General features: G+C 37.2%; 1 protein-coding gene and 1 long non-coding RNA gene across 2 annotated transcripts in view; one reads left to right on the forward strand and one right to left on the reverse strand.

The window, feature by feature from the left end:
* The window catches only part of GABRB1 (gamma-aminobutyric acid type A receptor subunit beta1), a 423,421-nt gene that overhangs the window by 88,610 nt on the left and 308,577 nt on the right, over window positions 1-26,234 (reverse strand). The window contains exon 5 of the mRNA XM_082462487.1: window positions 15,636-15,718. Coding sequence (XP_082318613.1) covers window positions 15,636-15,718 — 83 coding nt within the window. The remainder of the gene's footprint in view (window positions 1-15,635; window positions 15,719-26,234) is intronic.
* LOC309661155 lies at window positions 221-14,986 on the forward strand. Its single transcript, XR_014263872.1, has 2 exons — window positions 221-11,962; window positions 12,324-14,986. It is a non-coding gene; the product is annotated as an uncharacterized lncRNA (long non-coding RNA).

The raw sequence follows: 26,234 nt of genomic DNA on the forward strand, positions 1-26,234 counted from the left end.
TGTCAAATTCATTTAACTTCTTTTGGGCTTGGGGACTGCATCAGCGTGATGGGAGCCATGATAACTATCTTACTTTTCTTGAGAACCCTTGAGAATGGCATTCATGCATCTGTACAAATGCTACTTTAGGAATGTATTCTTTGGGGGACTCAAATGAAAACGTATGAAAGCATTGTGTGTGTATACATATATATGTATATATATATATATATGTATATATATATATGTGTATATATATATGTATATATATATATATGCTATTATTCTCTAGACTCACATTCATATTTAGTCAAATGCAAATAATAATGGAGATCGATAAAGGTTCAATAAAAGCAACTTCCAGAGAAGTGAAGAGTTTCTACTATGCCTGAGTGTAATTATTATGGTGATTATATGCACACCCACCACCAGGAGACTTAGCCCAGTGTGGCTGTCAACGTACAGGGCAGTGACTGAGAGAGGACATCATACTCTGGGGCTGAGACTCCATGGGACAATGGATGGAACCTTTATTGCTCCAGTATAAGATAGTTCTCAGACCACACAGAATGAAGGTGTGAACTGTTCTCCACTTAGAAGGTCACTGTTGCAGTCTCGTCTTATCTTGAGCATTGGGAAGGGAAAGGGGCACATCAAATAAGCTTCCCAAAATCACTGAGATAACTTCTAATTCTACTTACTCACTGGCAGTGACGTTATGATGAAGTTATTGAATGATCATGGTTAGGGTTTCACATATGTGATTTATTTAAAGCAGACCCTGTGTTTTCATTGCACTGAGGCCAGACAGGACAATAGACTGAGCAAGGGGAAGACTGGAGCCCACAGTTTGGAATGGCTGAGTGTCGTGGTGGAACTGAACAGCTCTTTCAATACCTATGAACCGTAGACACACTCTGGCTTATCTCTCCTTGTGTTAACATGATTGGATTTGCATAACTTCCTGATCCCAAACAGTGTGCAAATGTGTCTGCCTCTACTCACACACCTCTCCATCCCTCTACCCCATCTTTCTTTTCTTCAACACACTTGTCACAGCATATCATACTCCTGCATTATATTTTATACCAGCGACTTTGTTTTGATTTTTTTCTATCTGTCTATAATAGATTGCAAGGTACATCTGGACAGAGATTTTGTTCTGCCTGGAATAGTCCATGATAAATGATAAGGATTATAGAAAGTGTGTGGGTGAATAAACATTTGAATTATTAACCAAGTTTTTTTTTTTTTCACTTGACATTCTACTTGATTCCCCAAACTCTTAGGTAGAGACTGTTAAACCAACAAAGGGACATTTTTGGAAAATTTACCAATGGTTGGACATCCCCCCTTTCCTCTCTTAAGGAAATGGAGACTCTACCTATAGTTGTGTAGCGGCCACAGTTTTTCAAATGCAGCAAATAATGGAGATTTCCTTCCTGAGAATTAGGGAGAGGAATTGTGGGCCAAATTCTTTGTCACGTCACTTCCTTGTCTATAAAGCAGGCTGAGCAATCATCTGCATGGTGCTTCATAGGTCACACAATAGAATGTTGAAAAGTGGTCTGTTTAGCAATGAGATGCACAGGAATATGCTGAAACCAGAAGCTGTATTTAAGCTGTCAATGTTAGGGAGAGAGATGTGCCCACAGAGTGTTTTTAAGTGATCCCAACTTAACGTAAAAGGAATTGAGTCACTGGTCTGTGAACCTGACAAAAAAGTGCATTGGACTTTGATGCTAATTTAAAATAGCAACAGAATGTTGCTGGTGAATGAACTAGTTTCTAATAATTTAAATCTCTTGAGAATGGCATTCATGCATCTGTACAAATGCTGTTTTAGGAATGTAGCCTTGGGTGACCATGATATAGTCATCTTGCCATCCTAGAAGTACTGACAGTGTCAGGAATGGTGTATGCACAATAAACACTTGCATATGATGGAAGAATCAGAAACCTCTGGGAACCTAGAAAGAGGCAAATAGAGCCAACAAGAGACAAGTGGTTGCTCCTGGCCCTCTGTCATCAGTCAGCTCAAGAGGCGAGGAGAAGAGGGCTTTGATTGGTTAGTGATGTACAAAATCAGCTTTTAAGGTGAAAACCAAGAGATAGGAGAAGATGGTTAGAAACGAAGAGGGGACAGTGATGAGAACATTGACAACAACAGTGGCAACAATCAGAGTGAAAAGTGTGACAAAACGGAGGAAAGGAGTACTTACAACTAATACAAAAGTTGAAGCAGTTCAGAATTCTCTGACAGCAAATAGCTGATTGCCCTGTACTCCGATGATGGCTATGACCACCATTTACTGAGTAGTTAAAATGTGCTAAGCACTGTACCAGGCACTTTACAGGTAAGGCCACTTTCTCTTCTCCTATCCTCCTTTACATCTACTGCATTTAGATTTTCACTCCCAGAACTCCATGTTACCAAATCCAATGATCAGTTCTCAGTTCTTAGTTAACTTGTTTTATCATATGTATTTGACCCAGATGATCACCTCTTTTTTTCTAGAATATTTTTTTACTTTGGTTCCAGAATACTCTTCTCTCTTAGGCTTCCTCCTACCCCATTAATCACCCCTCTCAGTCTCCTTTGCTGATTTGTCTCTGCCACTTACTAGATGTGAACATGGACAAATTAGGTGATGCCACTGTGACTGAATTTCCTCATTGGTAAAATGGGAACAATAATGGTACCTATGACAGAGCCATGGTTTAATTTAAATGAATTATTATATGTAGTGCACTTGCAGATAGTAATTGTCATTCTTGAGTTTTCTATCATCTTCCTATACTCTAAGTATTGGTTTGGCCAAGGCTTAGCACTTGGACCTCTTCTCTAGCTACACTAATTACCTTGGTGATATCATCTAGATGCATGGGTTTAAGTACATATAGAAGCTCATGAATTGTATATTTACATTTCCAGATAGGGCCTCTACCCTGAACTTTAGACTTTCAGTTGAAAACTTGAATCTCCACTTAGATGTCTAATAGACAATACAAATTGAGTATGTCTAAAAACTTTTCTGGGCTCTACCTGATGCTGTCCTCAATTTGGTTGATGGCAAGTCCATTCTTCCATTTTTTCAGAGGTTTGATTCAGAGAAGATCAATTTACTTATAAGGTAGATCTTTACTGGCTAAGAAAGAACTTTCCACTAAAAGGTGCTTCTCATGGGCTGGTGTCCTGTGTCATCTTTGTCATGTTTAAACCTTCTGCATGCATTCATACCTACAGGTGTACTCAACATACTGCTCACCTTGACCAAGGTGATACTGCTCAGCTTGACCAAGGTGAGCTTGGCTTGACCCAAGTGGACTGCGTTTTTCACGATCTACATTTTGGCAAGTGAATGTAGTATCTGAGACATCCTATCTCAGCACGCTTTCACTTTAGCTTTTGCTATTTATATTCTAGCACTTGTAGTCATATTATTATTCCTAGTAATATTTATAATATTCAATTATTGTTATTCAATGATTATTATTGTTCAGCCCCAAATGGAACAAAATGTGGAATTTTAAATACTGCTTATGCATGAAATTCTTTTCAAAGTAAAATTTTAAGAAGAGTAACTATGACCTGGTATCACAATAGCAGAAGGATACTTCTTAAACTTCATGCAACCTAGGAAAAAAATTTAGTTTTATTATAACTCTACATACTGGTTAGGAAACTGTACAAATTTAGCAAACTCAGGCTTGTCCCTTTGATTATGCTACTAGATTAAAGGTTTGAAGTAAATAATCAGTAAATGCAAAACTCATAATCGTTTTGCATTTCTTGGGGGAGACACTTCCTAATACTTCCCATCTACAGTCAGATGACAATTATGTAAAATATCTTCCCTCTAAAGAACAAGGTACTGTTTTGGCATGTATAGCATGTACAGATTCAAAGAAGAAGAGATAAAATAATGGCAGAAACAGCGAGAATAGGATATTACATGTAAAAAACCCGTGTAACTCAGTAACTGGACATTGCATGAATGCAGGTGACTTGAGAACCCGTCACCATGGCAGTAAGGATGAAAGAAGGTGATGAAAAGGTGACACTGAGGACCTGGACAATGGCTGAGATGTTGAAATGAATGATTCGTGAAGGGCTGTTACTGATCCCTAATGAAGAGACTATGTTACTTAAAATGAGAACTCTGCCAGGAAAATGCCTTTTTTTTTTGAGTTATAGAAATATGCCTAATTGACTAGAGATGGACATTTCTTTTATTGACACATTAATTATGTAGAAAAGGGCCTTCATCACTCCACTAAGGAAGACTCTTAAAAAAGTAGGTCTTAAATTAAGGTCACCATGAGAATCAGAGTACAAGTCCTTATACCTCCCTTTGCTTCAGATGAAGCTAGAGCTTCATCACATCATGAAAAATGATCACAATTATGACCCTGAATCATCAGAAAAGAATAAATGATTTTTAGAGTTCTCTATTGAGAAAGATTTGCATCAAAATAGTTAAAGTCTAGCAAACTTGAGTTCTTCAGAATGACTCGTTAAATCCCAGATCTCTAGATAGTGAAGGTATAACTCTATGCTCCTTCCACTAAAAGCTCTAGTTTGGAGACATGAAAATCAAACAAACGTGTGGATACCAAGGGGGGAAGAGGCGGGTGGGAAGAATTGGAAGATTGGGATTGACAGATATACACTATTGTTACTATGTATAAAATAGATAACTAATGAGAACCTACTGTATAGCCCAGGGAACTCTACTCAGTGCTCTGTGGTGACCTAAATGGGAAGGAAATCCAAAAAAGAAGGGCTATATATATACGTGTAGCTGATTCACTTTGCTGTACAGCAGAAACTGACACAACATTGTAAAGCAACTATACTCCAATAAAAATTAAAAAAAAAGAAAATCAAATAGAATATTTATTATTTTTTCCTTCATTAAAATTAAATCCTTTCTAAGTACAAAATATTCAACCAAATATTATTTTTAGTGTGGGCTTAAGAGTACTAATGACCTACCACAGCTGGGAATCTTCCATATATTAAAGAGTAAGCCAGGAATGTTACACGCCCAGGGTGTCTAACAGCATCTAAGCTGTTCAGATTTCAGTGTTTGGGAATTATTCAGGTCATCTGAAAATGACTTTTCTGCCTCAGTTAATTTAAAACTCAAAACTCTTTTGAATCAAGTGCTGAGCAACCACTGTGACAATGGCTAATTATTTAAATCTCAGTAGGAAGCAAACAGGCTGGGAAAGCAGATTGAGGAGGAGCACAGGTGAGACAGGGTTTTTTGCTTTTCTTTTTTTAACTTACTCCAGATTCTTACTACTCAAAGTGTGGTCCATAGGCAAGTAGCACCAGCATCACCTGGGTATACGTTAGAAATGCAGACCCTCAGGCCCCAGCCCAAGCTCATTAAACCAGAATGCATCTTAACAAGATCCCTGTAAGCGCATGAATGTTGGACAAGCACCTCAGGGAACATATCAGACAAGTGATGAGTTTCCACTCTGACAGTTTTTAAGGTAAGAGCAGGTGACCCTTGGGCTCTACTCAGTGAAATTTCTTGTCTGAATTGTAGGTCTACGTAATCCCAGTCCTGGGAATACAATCTATGTGGAATCAATGCAGTCAGCTAGTGAGAGCTCAGCGACAAATCTGCTCTTTTCACACAATCAAATGAGGACAGTCAGTGCCTAGGAGACAGGGTGTGGGAGATGAAGATGGACACAGAAATTATTGTTTCATTTTTTATGGTTGAAAGAAATGGACCTTGCTCAATTTTGGTTTGATAAAACTATTCCTGTAAAAAATACTGTATGGTATCACTTACATGTGGAATCTAAAAAATTACAACAAACTAGTGAATAATACAGAAAAGAAGCAGACTCACAGATACAGAGAACAAACTAGTGGTTACCAGTGGGGAGAGGGAAGGGGGAGGGGCAACATAGGGGTGGGGGGAAAAAGGGTTATTATGAGATTACATGAAATCATGTAGGTGAAACTTTTGAAAACTGTAAAGCACTATAGAATTTAAAGAATCTTTCATTCAATTAAAAAAATAAAATAAAGTAAAATAAAAAACAGAAACAAACAAAAAACTATTCCTGTAAAGCCTGTTGCTATGTATTCATTCAGGAGTAAATGGTTAACTAATTTTTTTTTTAACATTATAATGTTACACAAACAGCTGATACCCATGCCTCTCTTTCCCAAGTAGATAACTCCATTTACCACAGCATCATAATACAAATTACAGTTTCACTGAGTGCATTCATACCAATATATGGTATATATATCAGGGCTTTTAAAATAGAGTAGCATCTTGTAACAACTTGACTCATTACATGGATTTGAAAATCTGATTGAAGCACTTAATTCCAATGAAAGACAGGGTCCCTTGGTCTAACTATTTATGTCAAGACATGCACCTTTAAAGAAAAAAACAATGGAGCCTTCTGCCAGAGGGGATAAAGGAAAGAATAGTTTAAATTTTTTTCCTTTGATCATTTCAGTGATTTTTTTTTCTTTGAAAGAAATTGTGCTATTTTCTGTTCTTTGCTGTACTTTCTTCTTTCATTTCTATGTCTCCATTCTGTTTCCCATTTAGAGAGCTGGGTCTATTAGAAGGGATGGTGAAAAAAATTGAAAAGCAAAAATTTAAAGCATGACAGCCTTAGCGCAGTGGCAGTCATAGATGGCTGCATATTTAAATCACCTGGAGAGCTTAAAAAAGTGCTTGCCAAAGGGCTCATCTTCTACAAATTCTGATGTTATTGGTCTGGGGTGGGGTCATGATATCAATATTTTTAAAAAATCTCCCTTTTAAAACCTTTGATCTTAAAGATAAGAAAAAAGCAGTTTAACATGGAAATTGACACTGAAATGAAAACTAAATTATCTATATTAATTATATGGTTCCTATATGGATGTGGTTCACAGAACAAACCAAGTCAAGACCTCTCAGGAATATGTCCATTGTCAAGGTTATAGATGTTCATGAACCACAATTATGAGTAATGGATGGACTTTGAAACTACAGCACCATTGCAGTCAGTTAAGCCTAACACTGTACTAAAACCATTTAGGGAAGCGTATCTCTAGCCGTTTAGAAGAAGAAGGGTTTCTGACCATTGTATGATCTGTTGCAATTGTAGAAGTGACCTGGTAAAATAAAAGTTTTTCTTAAGTTATATCAACGTTCAGCTTCGTTGGCAAGAATGTCAGAAAATAAATGCCCATGTAGGAGCCGAATTGAGACTGATTCAGCAGAGAGGAGAAGGACCAATTAAAACCTGCTTTGTTTTCAGGTGTCTGCTTTGCATTCAGATAGAGCATACCCCCAAACCACCCAACTCCCACACAGTGGGAAAGCTAGAAAGGAGTTTTCTGTGGACAATATGAAGGGGGAGTAAATCGTTCAAGTCAGATTGCTTGAGTTCAAATTCCTTTTGGACCACTACAGTTTTGTGACCTGGGCAAGTAACTGCCTTGGTGCTTTGATTTCCTTCTCTGTAAAATGGAGTAAAACAATAGGGTTCTGGTGAATGTTCAATAGGAAATTTTTGTTAAGTGCCTGGACAATAATATATAGTCAATAAATATTAGCAGTCATTATTATCAAGTTTGGATCCTAAGAGAACCAAAGCCCTCAGTTTAGCAAGGGTGTCCAGTTCTAGAAGATCAAAGTTCCATTCAAAATTGTGTCTTTAAGTGTTTGGTTAATACCTAAAACCTTTAGACAAAACAATACCCTTTATTTTGACTTCCTCTTAGGAAGCTAGTAGCAAAATGGTCATCCATTAGAGCATCAAGAAGAGAAGAAATTTCCAGAAATCTAAACCTGTAAATCAGAGATCTCCTCATCCATCTACATAGCCACTTATCCATACATGGAAAATAAACTTAAACTGTCGATAGGGTAGAAGTGAACAGCTAAATGGCTAACTTTATAGACAAGTTGATTATGAAACTAATTTTAATAAATGGAACTCCATTCCCCCACTGGCTTTTATTTTCTAAATTTAAAAGATCAGAGACTTTTCAGAAAGACTGCTTTCCCACAGTTTCAAAAAAGCAGCCTGGAAAAAGGAATAAATTAATTCAGAAAAGATTCCTGTCTTCCGTACACCCACCCCTCTGCTCAACAAAAAAGCATGGGCACTAAAATTCATTAACAATTCTATGAACATAAATGTGAAATATTCATTTTCATTAAGTAGTCTACTGAATATGGCAAAATCAAATTTATCTAAGGAGATATCCAATGCTGCTAATTTCCTTGACAATGGAAACGCAAGGGAAGCCATGAATCATTCATGAAGTTCAATTTACTTCTGTTATTTTTGGTGTTTAGTATCCATGAATAGAAAGTGTGCAGCATGTTGTAGATGCTATTTTTAAGTTATTGCAGATCAGAATTAATGATGTGGAAGGCAGCAATAAAGTAAGAATGATTCAAAGGCTTTGCTTATAATTGTCCTACATTTCATATTTTTCTTGTGAGTATTTATGTTCATGTATTCATAACTTTTTTTAATGTTCTAATATCCTTTATAAATCAGGATCACTTTATAACCAATATCTCAGGCAAGCACATAAAGTAATTTACTGGTAATGTAACTAAATTGAACAAACTCCCAGAGTGCTAGATTTTAGGGCTGGAAGAGATCTTTAAGGTTATATAATTAACAGCCCTCTCAGTGAGGAATGTTTTCTACATTAAAACTGGTAGGTGGCCATTTCCAATTAATTGAAGTGTCTCTGTTGGCGGGGAAGTCTTTCTTAAGGGGGGGCTTTTTTCATGAATGGGCCCTTCTGCTCATTGGATAGTATTTTTTTTCAATTCTACATCTACCTTCCCGCTACTTCTGCCACCTGTCTGCTCGGTTGCTGCTGTATCACCAGCACTTACTTATTTGCACACAGAGTGGCTTGTGGTCACCACTTAAAAAATGTTATTTGAATTGAATGGGTTCAAATCTAGCACTCTGGGTGTTATGCTTAATTTTATGTGTCAACTTGACTGGGCCACACGGCGCCCAGATATTTGGTCAAACATTATTCTGTGTATTCCTATGAGGGTGTTTTTGGATGAGCTTAGCATTTAAATGGCTACACTCCCTAATGCGGGTGTGCCTCATCCAATCACTTGAAGGCCTGAAATAGAACAAAATGACTGACCCTCTACAGGGTAAGAGAGATTTCGTCCGGCCTATCTTTGTACTGGGACAATCAGTCCTTTCCTGCTCTCAGACTCAATTGAAGTATAGGTTCCTCCTGGGTCTCAAGGCTGCTAGCCTTCAGACTGGAACTATACCATCAGCTCTCTAGTTTGCTGACTCACCCTGCAGATTTTGGGACTTATCAGCTTCCATCACTGCATGAGCCAATTCCTGTAATAAATCTCGTTCTCTCTATCTGTATACATCCCATTGGTTCTGTTTCTCTGGAGAATCCTGATTAATACCCTGGGAAACACCAAACATAAGATTTCTCTTCTATGATAGCATTTAAACATTCAGAGATGGCTATTATGCCTCCCTAAAATTTTCTTCCCAAATATCTTGGTCTCCTCCTCTGAAGGAAATTATCTTAATATGGCACTAAGAACTGGGCACCATTCTCCACGTGTGACTTTACAAGAGCAGGCTTTTGTAGAACTGCTCCTGCCTCATGTCTGGACACTATACTTAATGTTATTTCCAGGTGTTAATGTAACATATTATATAATGAAAACTTAGCATTTCAACTCTGTAAACCTCACGTTTTCTCAGGGAATTTTCCACGGTTAAGTTAGGTCATTTTATTAGACACGTTTTTCTTATCACTTGCTATTTTTGTGGACAAGGAAAAAATTTATTTTGGAAATAAACATGACTATGGCTTGACATTCTGTGTAGATGTTGCTACTACCAAGACACTGAAATCAATACAATGACAATATTCTGAGACTAAGAGATGGATTGAATAGATGCTTCATTAAACTGAATACATTAAGACAATGCCCAAGTTAAAAGTTTCCAAGCCATTTTTTTAAAATAAGAAACAAGTATAAAAATAACCAGGTATCACTAAATGTTACCTTTGATAAATTGGTTGTGGCTCAGGTGGGAGGGATGTAGACAGTTCATGACTGAAGTGAAGCAAAAAGACCATAGTGGTTTATCACATTTACCAGCCTTTGAAAATTCCTAAACTAATTAAAATGTTAGGTTTTCCCCTATCTGGCTCTTGGTTGAATATTTACAATCTTAAATTTTTGAGATGGTCTTAAAGCATGAATATAAAATTGTATAAATGAAAGAATATTTTACTGCAAGTCAAAAAATACCTTCCTTAAATCTTATCTGAAAAAAATTAAGACTAGACTTATCTTTCAAAATTCCAAAGACTCAAAAAGTTTGGAGCCAAGAAATTTAGCATACACTCAGTTCACAGATATTTAATGTCAGGTACTAGGCTGGGTTTTAATTATTGTGTTGTGAACAAAACAATGATCCTTTCCTTCATGGAGTTTCTAATCCAGAGAGGGAAGAAACAATAAACACAGAAGCAAACAAACACTACTAAGTGCTATATGGGAAAGTAACAGAATTTTGAAAGAGAATACCGGGTGTTCACTAATTAAGGTTGGATTCTCAGAAAAGCCTTTTGTTGGAGGTGGCATCTTAAATGAGAACTGAAAGATGAGGAAAAGCTAAAAGAACCATCATGGGGAAAAGCATTTTAACCAGAAGGAACAAGATGGTGAAGATAATGAGATAAAAGAAAGATCAGTCTGCAAGAAACAAAGAACCTGTGGTGCTGGAATTTAGTGCAGTAAGCAAGGGAAAGATGGTTTCAGAGGAAAATGGAGATATTGAGGAAGGGTCAGTCACTCAGAAGCTTGTAAGTCAAACTAGGAAGTGTGGAGAATTTTCCTGGTGCAATGAGAGTCTTTGAGTATTTTAAAGCACAGAATATTATGATCCAATTGACATCTTGCAAAGACGACTCTGGCTACTGGGTAGAAAATAAGTGGGAGGGAGTCAAGGGTAAAAATAAGAGGACCAATAGCAAGACTGCTACAATGATTCAGGCAAGAAGTCATGGTGGTTTAGAGAAGATTGGTGGCAGTGGGCTGGAGAGAAATGAAAGGCTTTGATAAATATCTGGCAAGTAGAATGGATGGTACTTGACAATAGATTGGATGGGAGGAGGGTGAGGGAGAGGAAGCTGTCAACAGTTAATCCTAGGATTCTGGCTGGATAGTGAGATTAAGGAAGCTGGAAAGGAAACTCACTTGTGAGGGAAAAATTGATAATAAGTTTTGAGAAAATTAAGTTTAAGATGCTTTTGAAACATCAAAGTAGATATGCCAAGAAAAGTGCGATGTACATCAATCTGGAGCTTAAAAGAGATTTGAGCTGGAGCTATACATTTGGAGATCATTGGAATAAAGATGTTATGTAAAGAGAGATCCTTTGTGACCTTTCTGAGAACAGTGTCAGTGGACTTGGGAGATGGGTAGGCAGGGTCCAGATTACAGTGGGTTGAGGGGAAGTTGAGGCCACAGACAACAGATATATACCATTATTTCAAGTAGTTTTGAGAAAAAGGAAGTAGAGAGATTAGGAAAAGCTGAAGGAGAGGTGGGAGGGTAGAGTAGAGGTGTTTTGTGACGAGAGGAGTTTTCAGCTTGTTTTTAGGCTGTGAAAAAAGAGGTAGCAGAGAGGGTGAGACTGAGGATGTGAAAGATCAGGGGTGGAGGTGTGTGTGAATTTGAGAAAATCAATTACCAGAGGAGGAAGAAAAGGGTCAGGGTCAGCTTATAAAAGGAAGAGGAGCATCCCTTCCTCTTAAATACAGGGGGCTAACTTAGAATGGTGAGGATATAAGGGCATTTAGAAGAAGACGGGTGAGACTGCTGAGAGATTTCGGAACCGAAATGGATTCTATTTTTTTTGGGGGGGTGAGGGAGGTACTGAGAGGTGGCATTATCTGCTGACAGTGAGGGTAAGATTAGGGTTGAGATTTTCTTCAATAGTTGCTGCAGAAAATATATAGGAAGAGGCATTAGACTCCTTCATGATTGTTGTCCCAAAGCCTTTCTATATTTCCATGAGGCTTGTGGCTATCAAACCTTTATGTGATAGCTTTATTGATTTCAAATTCCAAATCCTCTTAATACTAAATTCCTTGATTGATTTTTTTCCATGTGCCATTAACTCATTTTATAGCATCCCAGGGCTATGAAGCTATTAACGTGCTCCAAGTTCAAGGAAGTTTTCAATTTAACAAGGCTTTATGGCCTTCCTCATTTTACTAGAGTAGATGACATTAAAGAAAGGCAAAACATCTTTAATTTGTCTCAAAGGACCTGACCAAGAAAAACATTTCCCCATCCTTGGGATTGTAATGGAAGAGAATACAAACTAGTAAATTTCGTAAGGTAGGTAAAGTTTCTACTATATTGGTTACAAAAGTATGATTGGTTCAATCTTATATTGGTGAAATGTCTACTTTATCATTCCTTTTCCCCAACTGACACTAGAACCACTCATTTGTAATCACTTTAAAGCTCAGTTATGGTCTTCATAAAATGACAGTTCAGGGAGATCTGTTTCAGCAAGTAATGTTAACACATGTTTTTTCTTGAAGAGTTAAAAAATAGATGGATAACAGATTCAGTATTTATTAACACTTAGCAGCATATCGATTATGTACTTAGGCAGGAATAAGTAAAGCTCATTTGGACTCCATATAATTGCCATATGTTACTTTGTCATTTGAAGTTATTACCCTTAAGATTTAAGATCTCTTTACATTGGTTTATCTATTATTAAGAAGGGATCTTAAGGAAAGTATTAGAGCTAAGCAATGTTGTTATTTGAGGCTTAAATTTTTTTTTTTTTTTTTTGGTAATGTCAATGGAATCAGGACTACTTGGTTTCCTGCATCCACAGACTACCTTTTATCTACAGTTGCAATCATTTGACCCTTGCCCTAAGAGCTAAATTCTGCTTCAGCTTCTGGGATCGACTCTAACCTTTATCGGGGATAATTTTAGGAAATATAGACCAGTCTTTGGTTGATTCAGCATCCTCAATCTAGCTGGGAGTTGTTCTGATTGGTGCTATGCTTCTAATCATTGACGTTCTGCTTCCTTGCTCAGCAGTTGATTACAGGATTCTATTATAGAGAATATATTACCTGGGCTTGAATCCTCACTTTACCAGTATCCTTGCCTTGTTGCCCTGGGTAAGTTACTTTACTTCTCTGAGACTCAGATACATTATCTCTTAAATGCTGTTAGAAAGACTTCTGTTACAGAGGTGTTTCATTAATGCCTAGCTTTTGTCTGGCAAATAGAAGGCAGTTCCCTGTTTTTTCCCTTTCCCCCCAAGTTCCTGTCTTCATACACTCTTCATTACACAAATTCTTGCAGGCCTGAGTTTCTGCTTTGCTTTAGGTAAACATCTTTAGGGACTAGAGTTCTGTGATCTACTGTTGGATCTCTTTATGATGGTCACTGTCTGCCTACAGTCCTATATATTAACTGATCTTAGGGTCCCAGTTACCATGCCTCATCCATCTGCCCAGATAACTGATTGCAGCTTACTGAATTGCCTCAATGATTGTCATATGCCTGGGTCACTACTTATTGCCTGACACCATATCTTATGATGACTTTGGACTCTCTGATTGTTTTGGCACCCCTCATCCCTGCTCTGCAAAAGTTATGTTTAATTCTGCCTCATTTATAGTTTTGGTCATTGTACGATATGATAAATGGACCTAAAAGTCATCTATTTTCTAATATGAATAAAGAAAATTGCCTTCTTAAAGAAAAATGTAAACCTATAATAATAGAAAGACTCAATATGCATTATAACATAAAATATGCATTTTGGGAGAAAATGTTGATAATTTTAGCACTTGTAATTTATGCACAGAATCAATTCAAGTACTCATCAAAATTCATTCTTCAAGTGAATGATGTAAACATAAGATCTTGGAATTTTGACAGACCGTCATATCCTTCCGGCATAGGCAAAGGTAAAAAATCACAATCAATGGAAGAGAGGTCAAGGGTAAAAGATAACTTATATGAATGAGCATCCTTCTCTTTCCATGTCAGCTTCAAAAGCTAATGATTTACTTGCTTAGATAAAGTTCTGTCTTATTTATAAAATATTATTAACCAGTAATAAATGACTGGGTTTATATTTCATTCCTATAGTTTGAATTTGGTTGTCATTGGCATTTAAACCAAAAGTCACCATTAATACTTTCATATATTAATAACTTTCAGCCAATGTATTTATATAATACATTTTAAAATTAGAATATTAATTAAAGAATAGCTCATGAATGTTATTCATTCCAGGTTCTAGTGGTACTAGATTAATGTCTAGGTCTGAACCTATATATCTACATAAGCATCTTTATCTATTTCTATGTCTGTATTCAGTAAAACTAGAAAATGAATGTAATTACTTAATAATCAGACAATGGGGAATACATTTATTGTTTAATAATATTAGAGGATCACCTGGAATTTTCCCATTTTTCTTTACCATTTTGATGTTTAGATCTGGAAAGCATTTTAAATGATCTAAGTAAGTATCTGTCTATTCTCACATTACATTAAGTGGCATTGCAATGCTCTTAATTACCTATTGCACTTTCTGTGCCCCTGAAAACCAGGAAATAGCCTTGGCCTGGGACTTCCCTGGTGGCGCAGGGAAGAGAGTCTGGTTGAGAGTCTGCCTGCCAATGTAGGGGACACGGGTTCGAGCCCTGGTCTGGGAGGATCCCACATGCCGTGGAGCAACTGGGCCCGTGAGCCACAACTACTGAGCCTGCGCATCTGGAGCCTGTGCTCCGCAACAAGAGAAGCCGCGATAGTGAGAGGCCCGCGCACCGCGATGAAGAGTGGCCCCGGCTTGCCGCAACTGGAGAAAGCCCTCTCACAGGAACTAAGACCCAACACAGCCATAAATAAATAAATAAATAAAAATAAAATAAAAAAAAAAATAGCCTTGGCCTGGTATTCACAATACATGGGATCAAATGCCTGCATATTGATGGTTGAGAAACAATGAAACCAAGATAATCAATCAGATTAAAACTTAGTGACTAAAATATTCTAACTGTTAAGAAAGCAATCAATGAAAAAACAGCTCAAGAGGACAAAGCTAAACCACAAGCCTCATGAATACCATTTATCTTCTTGTTCTTCCCATGAAGAAAGACAATTGCACACAAGACTTTACCATAGTGTTTTTCTAAAAGACAACAATTTACAGTCCTTCAGGCGGACAGACTATAGAGCCAAAAACAATCTCACAAAGTCTTTTCACATTGAAATATTTTTGCTCTCTTATTAACGCAGCTTGGGTATTGGAAGGTCTTAGGAGAAATTCGATTCTGAGAAGGAGAAAGCATGAGTTTATAAACTGTCCAGCTAAAATAAGTGGACTTTCCTTAATGGTTCAAAAAGATAATTGCATTGAAATGAACCTTAAGCCTCCAATACAGAGGAAAATGTTACTGTGAACCCTTTGAAAAGGTGGCAGGGTAGTGTAGCTAAAAATATCCGGGTAGCAATTACTCAGTACAAGGTGGAATTTAATTGGGTAAAGCAAACATCCCTCTTTTTTGTTCCCCTGTCCAAGTAACTCACAACTTTCAATCTCCAGGGTGCAGTTTTGTTCATCCAGAGGGTATCTTCGTAGATCCATCATACACGCAGCTGTGGTTGTGATCCTGTCAGGGTGAGAGAGAGAAAAGACAACATCATAATGACGATGACTTTCATTTCCAGGCTTCCCAGCCCTGAATCATGCCTACCAGTTGGCATCAAAATTTTGTGATTAAAAATTCTGAAAGCAGGCAGATTGAATTTGAGTCTTTCTTTGCTGCTCACTAGCGGTGAGAGGTTGAGCTAGTTAATTTATCTCCAGGAGTCTCAGTCCCCTTATCAATCAAAACACCAACTGCATAGAATGGCTGTGAGGATTAAAAGAGATAATACATGCGAAGCCCTGAGCCCAGTGCTTCATACTTAGTAAGTGCCCCACAAATGACGGCTATTATTATAGCTATTATTATCCCAGGCCTTTCCTTTATTTACTAGCCTCCTAGCAATGTCTTTGCTGGCATCTGCAGCAAGTCTGGCTTTATGAGGAGGAGAACATCTATGTTGTGTGTCAAAGCCCACCTTCCTCTCCTGCTACAACCTAATGATAAAACAACAAAAGCAACAGCAACAACAAAATTCGTCCTTCATGGCTTTTGATGCCTCACACTCCCCACTATTAGGGACATTTGTCAGATTCACCTCTGAGGCTCTGGTCTACCTATATTCAGTAGAGAGCATATAACCAGTAAAGAAACATTATCCTAGGATCAGTGTTCACACCATATTTACCAACTCCAGTTTAGCTTATGTATCTATGCAAACCCAAGGATCCTGATTCTAGATATCCTACCTGGGTTTCCACTACCCCTCCGTTTTCTCGTGCCTGGGCTGGTTTTCTGGACTGTGGTGTCTGAGAGTAACTTAAATTCACATGGCTCGTCCACTCACACAAACATTTGATATCACGTTGGAATTGACAAAATACTTTTCTTAAAAAAAACTATTTACACGGTCCCTTTTCACAAAGTAGTGTATAATCAAAAATTAAAAAATTCAAAATTCAAATTTAATAATAAGCTTCCTTTCTACCTTAAGCCCCAGGAGCTACAACATTGGAAAATTTCCATACATACTCTGAATGCAAATAGAAGCCCAGCTATATCTCCTTATGGGGAAACTTCTTAAGAAGACTACCGCATACCCTGTTCTGAACCTAGCTTGTTTTCATTGACAGTGTATCTTGGATTTGGTTCTATATTAGTAAATAATAAGCTATTTGTAAAAAAATTTACTGCACTGTATTGAGTTGTATGGAAATGCCATAATTTGTTTGTGTAATCACCCTGTAGGGGGCATTTATGTTGTTTCATATCTTTTACTTTTACAAATAAAGATGCTGTGAATATACTGGTACACTCTACTATATCTGACTACGTTGACTGGCTATTTCTAGAAAGGGAATTGTTGAAAGAAAAAAGGTATATGCATTTTAAATTTTGCCACATTGCTGTTCATAGAGGTTGAGCCAGTTTACGCCCTCATCAACAGTGTATGTAAATTTGACAAAGTTCTCTTCATACCTTTGTTTTTTGAGGCTGTCAAGGCAAGTTATTGTTTTGGTCATTTGTGTTAACCTGACAGACACCTTCTTCCTAAAAACATTACTAGGAATAACCCTAGACCTTCCCAATTTCTCTTTGGCTTTCTTTATGAAAGATAAAAGTGAAGATTCTCTTTGAAGCCTTTCTTAGACAGGATGTTGGTCAATTAATCAGATTGATTTGAGCATTAGGCAAGAGCAAAAGGAATTTTAAAGTTTAATTAAAAAATTTTTAAAGTGTTTTACAAAAACTTTGAAGACTGGCTGTATTCCAGAATTTAGGACATAAAAGGATTTTACTAGATTACTTTTTGCTTCCTGCTCCCATAATCATATGACTTGATTAATTTTTTCATTTCACAATATGTCATGAATATCTTTTGTTGTCTGAAAATACAATTCCACCACATTCTTTTTATGGTCTGCAAAGTGTTTCAAACACACTCAATAAGACAACACAATAAATATTTTAAAATTGCTTAAAAACATCATCTCTCTACTATATTCTTTGTTTAATAGCTGCTTATGAATAAAAAATTGTGAAGATGTGAATATTCTCTAGGAATTACTGAAGTGTGGCCATCCTTATGATCTTATGAAGTAGTCAATTCTTTTCAACCAGGGATAGTTTTTACCAACAGGGGACATTTGACAATATCTGGAGACAGTTTTGATCGTCAGGCTGGCAGTGGAGGGTGGATACTGGGCATCTAGTGGGTGGAGGCCAGGGGTGCTGCTACACATCCTACAGTGCCCGGGACAGCGCCCAACAATTAAGAATTATCTGTTCCAAAATGTCAGTAGTGCTATGGTTGAAAAACACTGCTAAAATGGTGCTTTCAAACATTTTTCCTCTGAGGAAAATTATAATAAAATGAAATCTTATAGAGAACCTCAACATATAAAATACAAATGAAATAAGTGAAAGCCATATGTTGTTAATATAGATTTGCCATATAAGTTCAAATGTTGACATCCATTTTAATGAGCACACACATTTGAAAGCAGGAATTATGATGAGAATTATGGTCTTAAATCTCCCTCAGCACCAATTATTTTTGTGTTATATTTTATTTGTATGGTATTGAGAAAATCCTAACAAACAGGGAAACACTTGCTTCTAAAATCTTACATGACCAGGCATGGGCTACCCTGAATTAGGGGGGAATATTACCCATCTGCTTTGTAACTGCTGCTATTATCAATGGCACCTTTGCAGATGGTTCAGATACATTAATAGGTGGTTGGTCTCTAGTAGATACTTAGCAGTGGATTAAAAGGAAGCTTTACCTGGTGTTGCATGCTCCGCATAAGCTAACCTGGCAGCACAAGTTAACATTATGATGGTCTTGAATGCATTAAAATGTGGCATAGGCTCTAGGTTCATCTACCTCGTCAGAAAGAGAAAAACAAATACCATATGCTAACACATATATATGGAATCTAAAAAAAAAAAAAAAGGTTCTGAAGAACCTAGGGGCAGGACAGGAATAAAGACATAGACGTAGAGAACGGACTTGAGGACACGGGGAGGGGGAAGGGTAAGCTGGGATGAAGTGAGAGAGTGGCATGGACATATATACACTACCAAATGTGAAACAGATAGCTAGTGGGAAGCAGCCACATAGCACAGGGAGATCAGCTCGGTGCTTTGTGACCACCTAGAGGGGTGGGATAGGTAGGGTGGGAGGGAGGAGATATGGGGATATATGTATATGTATAGCTGATTCACTTTGTTATAAAGCAGAAACTAACACACCATTGTAAAGCAATTATACTCCAATAAAGATGTTAAAAAAAAATGTGGCATAGGACACATTACAGTGTACATGCTTATAGTTTAAAAATAATTATAATATTTAAAAATAAAATTGAAATAAGATATGTGTGGAACTGTTAAAGAGCTTTTGGGATACTTGATAACATCATTTGAGCTCCACTGGTCAGCTTTCCTCATTTAATTGACATCATTTTTAGACACATGTCATCTGGTTAGTTAACCACATCATATGAAAAGCAGGACATGCTGAATCACTGATTCACACAGTATAAGGCTTCAGAGTTTTTACAAAGCAATTTGAAAAGTCAACAAAACATTGTCTGTAAAATGAATAACGTGTCTCAGGTGTTTGGGTACTACAGTTGTGAGTGGTAAAAAAACAGCTTTTGGAAAGCATAACTGAATTGACTGTTGCTATCTATCATGATCGATCTATTCAGCAATCAATAAATATGAGAAATTTAATTGATATCACCTTGGGAAACTGCACATCACACCAGAAGCTTGCCCATGACCTGATGATTTTTCAACAATGATCGCTTGTGTGAGTTCACTTCTCCTGCCCCAAATCCCATTAAGATACCAAAGAGAGTTGAGTCATCACAACACAGAAAGAGAGGAAACTTGGAACTTGAGCTGCAGGAAGTGCCTGACTTTCTCTGTAGAGCACTGACCTTAGTGAAACAACTTCCTTCTTGGGATCTATCTTTTCCAAATTTTGAATTCTCAAGAGGATGTCATTGGCTCAACTTGGATTAGGTGCTAACACTCCCCAAATTATTTATTAAGGGCTGGAAGGAAAGCTACACACATACAAATATGGTCACCAGGGACCTGAAAGTGTCTCTTATCTAAGAAGAGAGGGATCATTGAGGCTCACTCAGACAGGGACCCCTCTACAAGTAGGTACTCATAAATTCATGATGTGGCCCATAGAAATTTATGCAACAGAATGTCAGTCTTTGCTAATTTAAGAGTTTGGCATTTCTAGATTTTGTAATATGTATGAGTGAGTTGAGTATCCTGAGCTCTTTGTGAGAAAAATTACTCAGCCAGAATTCCCAGGTGCATCAAGAAAAAGAGAGATGTCCCCGGGCAGAGTGCTGTCCAGCTCTTGTCTTCTGGGTGTGAAGCAACAATGAACATCTCGAAGAATGACTGCTCCCTGTGTTCCATTTGTTTGCCTTGCCTAATGCAATTGCTCAGCAGTGGTTAGTCACCTCTACAACTAATTAACACATCTTCATGGAAATGCTCTCACATCGTGGCTAAAGCAGCCTGATATTCAAAATCTTCTATGGAATCAAAGGTGCCCAAGATCACAAAACTGGATAGGTTGAGGGCTTCGAGACTGAAGCTTTTTTTTGAATTTTGTTTTTAACTGTTCACACTCAAGTCATTCATTCTCAGTGTGTGAAAATATGATTATTGGCTGATAGCAAATGAAAGTATAATAGAGTAGAACCAGCGAAAGGCAAAAGTATTAACTGACTGTTTTTCTGAACTCAGACATCCCAGAGGTATGGATTCATGACAGCGTAACAGTCATGTCTTCTTTCAAAGACATTTAGAATGACTTACATTATCATCCAATTTATTGACATTTTGAAGGCTAGGTCGGAACACTGTAATAGGCTGTTAGTTAGAAACTATGGTCCCACGATACTTTGGAATGAACGGAAATCATGTTGCTGTAGTATTTATGTATTAAGGTGTATGCTGCATGGTCACTGAGCCTGAGTCACTGTAATCATAACTCATGTGTATTTGATGTCTAAGGGTAGCATGACTCTCATTGCTGATAAGACACATCCAGGAAGTCCTGACCCTTAAGTAGCTTAAAACCTAGCTACAAACACACACACACATACACACATATGCATGCACACACACATATATACATATGGAGTGTGCACTTTTGCAAATAAGAATGGGGACTTGAATGAATTATGTACGTATGGTTGAGATTTTCCTGTAATCTTCAATCTTATAGGGATAAGCTCTAATTTTTAATGTGATCTCTGTAGAGCATAGCTGTACAATTTAATAGAATCTATATAAAAGGAATATGAGAAAGGAGAGAGGAAAAAAGCCTGAAAATGCTATATCCTAATCACACTCCTAAGATTGGTGAGACTGATAGTGAGTAGCAGTATAAGATTGACATCAGTATCACTTAGTAAAGTTTGTCTGAAGAATGTCCCATGGCTTCCTTTGGCCTCTAGGCTGTACCCTTAATCCATGCTAGACTCATCCCCCAAAGAAACCAATGAAAGATGAAGGATGGGTTAGCCTAAGTCATGACCAATGAGTACATAGATTTTTTCCCTAGCTAACACTTACTGGGTGGTGAAAAGAATACGTATTATCTTCATAGTTGGCACCAAATTTTATTTTAGGTAAACTACTATGTTTAGGAAAATACCTTAGTATTCGAAGGTGAAATCTTGAGAGCATGAGACATGAATGATAAAGAAACAAAAGGAGATAAACTGCTGTGAGATTTAAGAGGAATTAGGTGTGGGGAAGCAAAATGATGGAGTAGCAAAACATTTTGAAGCATGGTACTCAATTTTAAGATTTTTACATTGCTCTTATAATAAATTTTTCTTTATTTACCTAAACCATGTTCTCTCCCCAGCAGCCCCACTCCAGTAAATCCTTATGCAAATGTTTTATTTTTATTCTTGTAAAGTGGCTGAATTCCATATCTTGACAGCATTCATGGAACAGTAGTCTGTAAGATAAACCAATTCAGCAAAACCTGAACTTCAAAGCTAGAGACGGCCAAATCATGAAGCCCTTTGGGAAGCCTCAGCAACCCTGGGTAAGGTGTTGGACTCCCACAAATAATGGGTTGTGTGTTTAAGCTACTCTTACCTAGATCTTAAGGGGCAGAGTGACCTTAGCTAATATTATGTTAGAATCCTATATGACGGGTACAGTGCTAAGCACCATATTTACTGTATTGGTTACCTATTGCTCTTGTAACAAGTTACCACAAATTTAGTGGCTTAAAGCAACACAAATTTATTCTCTTACTGTCCTGGAGGTCTGAAATTCTAAAATCAAGGTTTCAGTAGGGCTGTGTTCCTTTTGGAGGCTCTACAGGAGAATCTATTTCCTCGCCTTTTCCAGCTTCTAGAGGCTGCTTTGCATTCCTCAGCTCATGCCCCCTACCTCTATCTTTCTCCATCATTCCAATGTCTGCTCCTGTCTTCACGTCTCCTCACCCTCTGACCCTCCTGCCTTCCTTGTATAAGAAGCCTTGTGATTACACTGGGCCCACCCCAGATAATCCAGGATAATCTCATTTCAAAATCCTTACATTAATCCCATCTGCACAGTCCCTGTTGACACCTAAGGAAACATATTTACAGGTCCTGAGAATTAAGACGTGGACATCTTTAGAGGGCCGTTATTCTGACTACCATACATGCATTATTTGATTTATTATTTACAAAAGCTTTATTATGTTGATGCCATTTTTATGCCCGTTTCAAAGATAAGGAAACTGACATCTGATGAGGCTAGAAAAAGTTTCCAAGTTTATATAGTCTGTAAATGAGGTTCAAATTCAGATATGCTAGACTCAGGAGCTAAGGTTTATTATCTTTCCAGTTATTATATTCAGGCCAGATAAATCTAAGCAGAGAACAACTGGTTCAGTAAAATTTCTCCCACAAGCAGTAAAACAGATTAAACAACTAAGAGTTGAATTTACTATAAGTTTTTGGCGTTCATTTAGTTATCAATAATTTAGGACAACGTTTGTCAACTCAATAATGAGTATAGACATGATAGAGGACTTATTAGGAATCAGGTAATACTATAAGCATGGAGGTTACAACAGTTAAAAATATCCAACTGCACCTTCCTGCTGTCATAATTTTTGTTTTGTTTTGTTGTTTGTTTTTTAGTACTGTCAGGTAGCAGAAGATAGAAGATAGAGTCATTGTCTACTGGTTTAAAGAAATAACCAGGGAGGATATGCTTATCTCTCATTTGGGACTACTAGCTTTGCCATTTTTCTAGAAATACAAATATCTCACATTAGAGAAATGTTTACATTATCAAGAAAACATGACAATCACTCAGGAGGGAGAGAGTTCAATCTTACACTTATTTGATTGGTGTGTCTGGTTGGTTTTTGGATGCCTTAACTTAAGTTTGTTGTATTCAATGAACAGAGGTATTCTGCAGGTGGATACAGGGTAGAACAGGCAAGAAGAAGAGGGTTATTATATGCACATACAAGTTCAATGCTTGGTACATAATAATCTCTCAATTAACTATAGCTATTATTATTTTTAAACTATATGCTTCTAAATACATACATACATGTAAGATTACTAATACAAGTGCATTGTAAGATTAATGCAGGGTCATAGTAAAACACCTGAAAAATACAGAAAATTATAGATAGAATAAAAATGATCCATAATCTCATCACCACAATCTGATTATTAACTTCCTTTCTTCTAAGTATATTGTTTAATAAAGTTGAAATTACATTGTATTTAACCATTTCATTTGCTGCTTTTTGCTTGAACATTCCTCTGTTGGGTGACATCAGAGGGTACTCTTTGGTGATGCTTTAAAAAAAATCTACACTGAATAAATAGCATCCTTGTTGCTCCTCTTATATTTTTATTTTTTGATTCTACTTTCTTTTCTGCCTCTGTTTTGTACTCTTTGTGCTGAATGTTAATGACACTCTTCTCAGTGCAATCCCAAGCCGTCATTTTCAGGTAATTAGCTACATACCAAATGTTGTGTAAATGGGCTCATTTTTATTCATTTCTGTTGGAGGAGAGTGATTCATGAACCACTTTGTGAATATGAAAAGCTGTTCATAAATCAGAGCAGCCTGGGGCAGGGGAACAACAGCCACAAAAAGTACTCACAGGGCAATAGTAATTAATAGACCCTTGTCAAGGACCCAGTGCTAATCTCAGTTATGTTTATGTCTCGCTGAGTTCAAAATAGACTATTTTCCCCAAATTATATCACTATATTCATATATCTGTGGAGTATAAGAACATGTGTTAAATTTCTACCATGCTTAATGTTTCCTAGGAATAGTTAGCTGAGATATGTGTTAGGTGGCAGAAAAACCAAGACTACCCCTTCTAAAGCAGAACATCTTTATTACATCATCTTGATCATCAGCAATTTCTGTAGTAGACAAACTGTGAGGAATTAAAATAATAATAAGCCCATAAACAAGCGAAATGGACTTAGAAATGATAGTAAAACTCAAATTCAAAGAAAATGTTTACTTCTGATGGAATGCCGTGACTTGGTAAGTGCAGGATAGTTAAATAAGAACTCATAATTAGGAGACAAAGCAAAGATATGGGTCTTCTTTCACACCTATTCATTTTTTTTTGGGCTTAGTTGCAGAACTGCTCTGTTGCGTTGCCACATGGTGAGTTCTCTCAGAATAAAGAGGTGACACATTTACTGAGGGGTAATCAGAGTAATCTTGAAATGGTATTCCTGAAGGAGTGAAATAAGATTCTAGAGTGATAGAGCATTAAAATACTGCATTGTCTTAGGACAATGGCTTTATGTAGGGAAACAAAACAAAGCAAAAAAAAAAAAAAAACCCAAACAAATACAAGTAAGGCAGTAGTATAAATTGTGCAAAATTTCCAGCTCCCCATGAGAATAAGAGCGGGGCTTGGGACATCATCCTTTTTCTTTTTAAACAAGTAAGACATTAAAAAATATTCTGAAATTTGTGGGGAAATATTACTTCTAATATGACTACTAACAGCATTGTGGTATATTTATTTTCACCCCCTCCTTCCCCAATGGCTGTGGGACATTTTGCATGCTGGTAACCATGTTTAGGGTTCTCTCTTCTTCCCTTTGAATCTTAATATATAATAATCAGGATTGCAAATCTTTCAGTGGGAAACAATATACTTTATACTGGACATTTAAGTGGTTTTCAATTTTATTAGTTTAAATGAAAGCTAATAAACACATGAATATATGGATTTTTCATGTTTTGGATTAATTCTTTTTTTATAACATCTTTATTGGAGTATGATTGCTTTACAATGTTGTGTTAGCTTCTGCTGTATAACAAAGTGGATCAGCTATATGCATACATATATCCCCTCCCTCTTGCATCTCCCTCCCACCCTCCCTATCCCACCCCTCTAGGTGGTCACACAGCCCGGAGCTGATTTCCCTATGCTATGCGGCTGCTTCCCACTAGCTATGTATTTTACATTTGGTACTGTATATATGTCAGTGCTACCCTCTCACTTCGTCCCAGCTTACCCCTCCTCCTCCCTGTGTCCTCAAGTCCATTCTCCATGTCTGCGTCTTTATTCCTGCCCTGCCTCTAGGTTTTCAGAACCATTTTTTTGTGTTTTTTAGATTCCATATATACGTGTTAGCATATGGTATTTGTTTTTCTCTTTCTGACTTACTTCACTCTGTATGACAGACTCTAGGTCTATCCACCTCACTACAAATAACTCAGTTTCTTCTCTTTTTATGGCTGAGTAATATTCCATTGTATATATGTGCCACATCTTCTTTATCTATTCATCTGTCGATCGACACTTAGGTTGTTTCCATGTCCTGGCTGTTGTAAATAGAGCTGCAGTGAACACTGTGGTACATGACTCTTTGTGAATTATGGTTTTCTCAGGGTATATGCCCAGTAGTGGGATTGCTGGGTCATATGGTAGTTCTATTTTTAGTTTTTTAAGGAACCTCCATACTGTTCTCCATAGTGACAGTATCAATTTACATTCCCACCAACAGTGTATGAGGGTTCCCTTTTCTCCACACCTTCTCCAGCATTTACTGTTTGTAGACTTTTTGATGATGGCATTCTGACTGGTGTGAGGTGATACCTCATTGCAGTTTTGATTTGCATTTCTCTAATGATTAGAGATGTTGAGCATCCTTTCCTGTGTTTGTTGGGAATCTGTATATCTTCTTTGGAGAAATGTCTATTTAGGTCTTCTGCTCATTTTTGGATTGGGTTGTTTGTTTTTTTGATATTGAGCTGCATGAGCTGCTTGTATATTTTGGAGATTAATCCTTTGTCAGTTGCTTCATTTGCAAATATTTTCTCCTGCTCTGAGGGTTGTCTTTTTGTCTTGTATGTGGTTTCTTTCACTGTGCAAAAGCTTTTATGTTTCATTAAGTCCATTTTTGTTTATTTTTATTTTTATTTCCATTTCTCTAGGAGGTGGGTCAAAAGGATCTTGCTGTGATTTATGTCATAGAG

The sequence above is a fragment of the Balaenoptera physalus genome (assembly GCF_965194825.1).
Source record: "Balaenoptera physalus genome assembly, chromosome: 5".
In the NCBI taxonomy this organism is placed as follows: domain Eukaryota; kingdom Metazoa; phylum Chordata; class Mammalia; order Artiodactyla; family Balaenopteridae; genus Balaenoptera; species Balaenoptera physalus.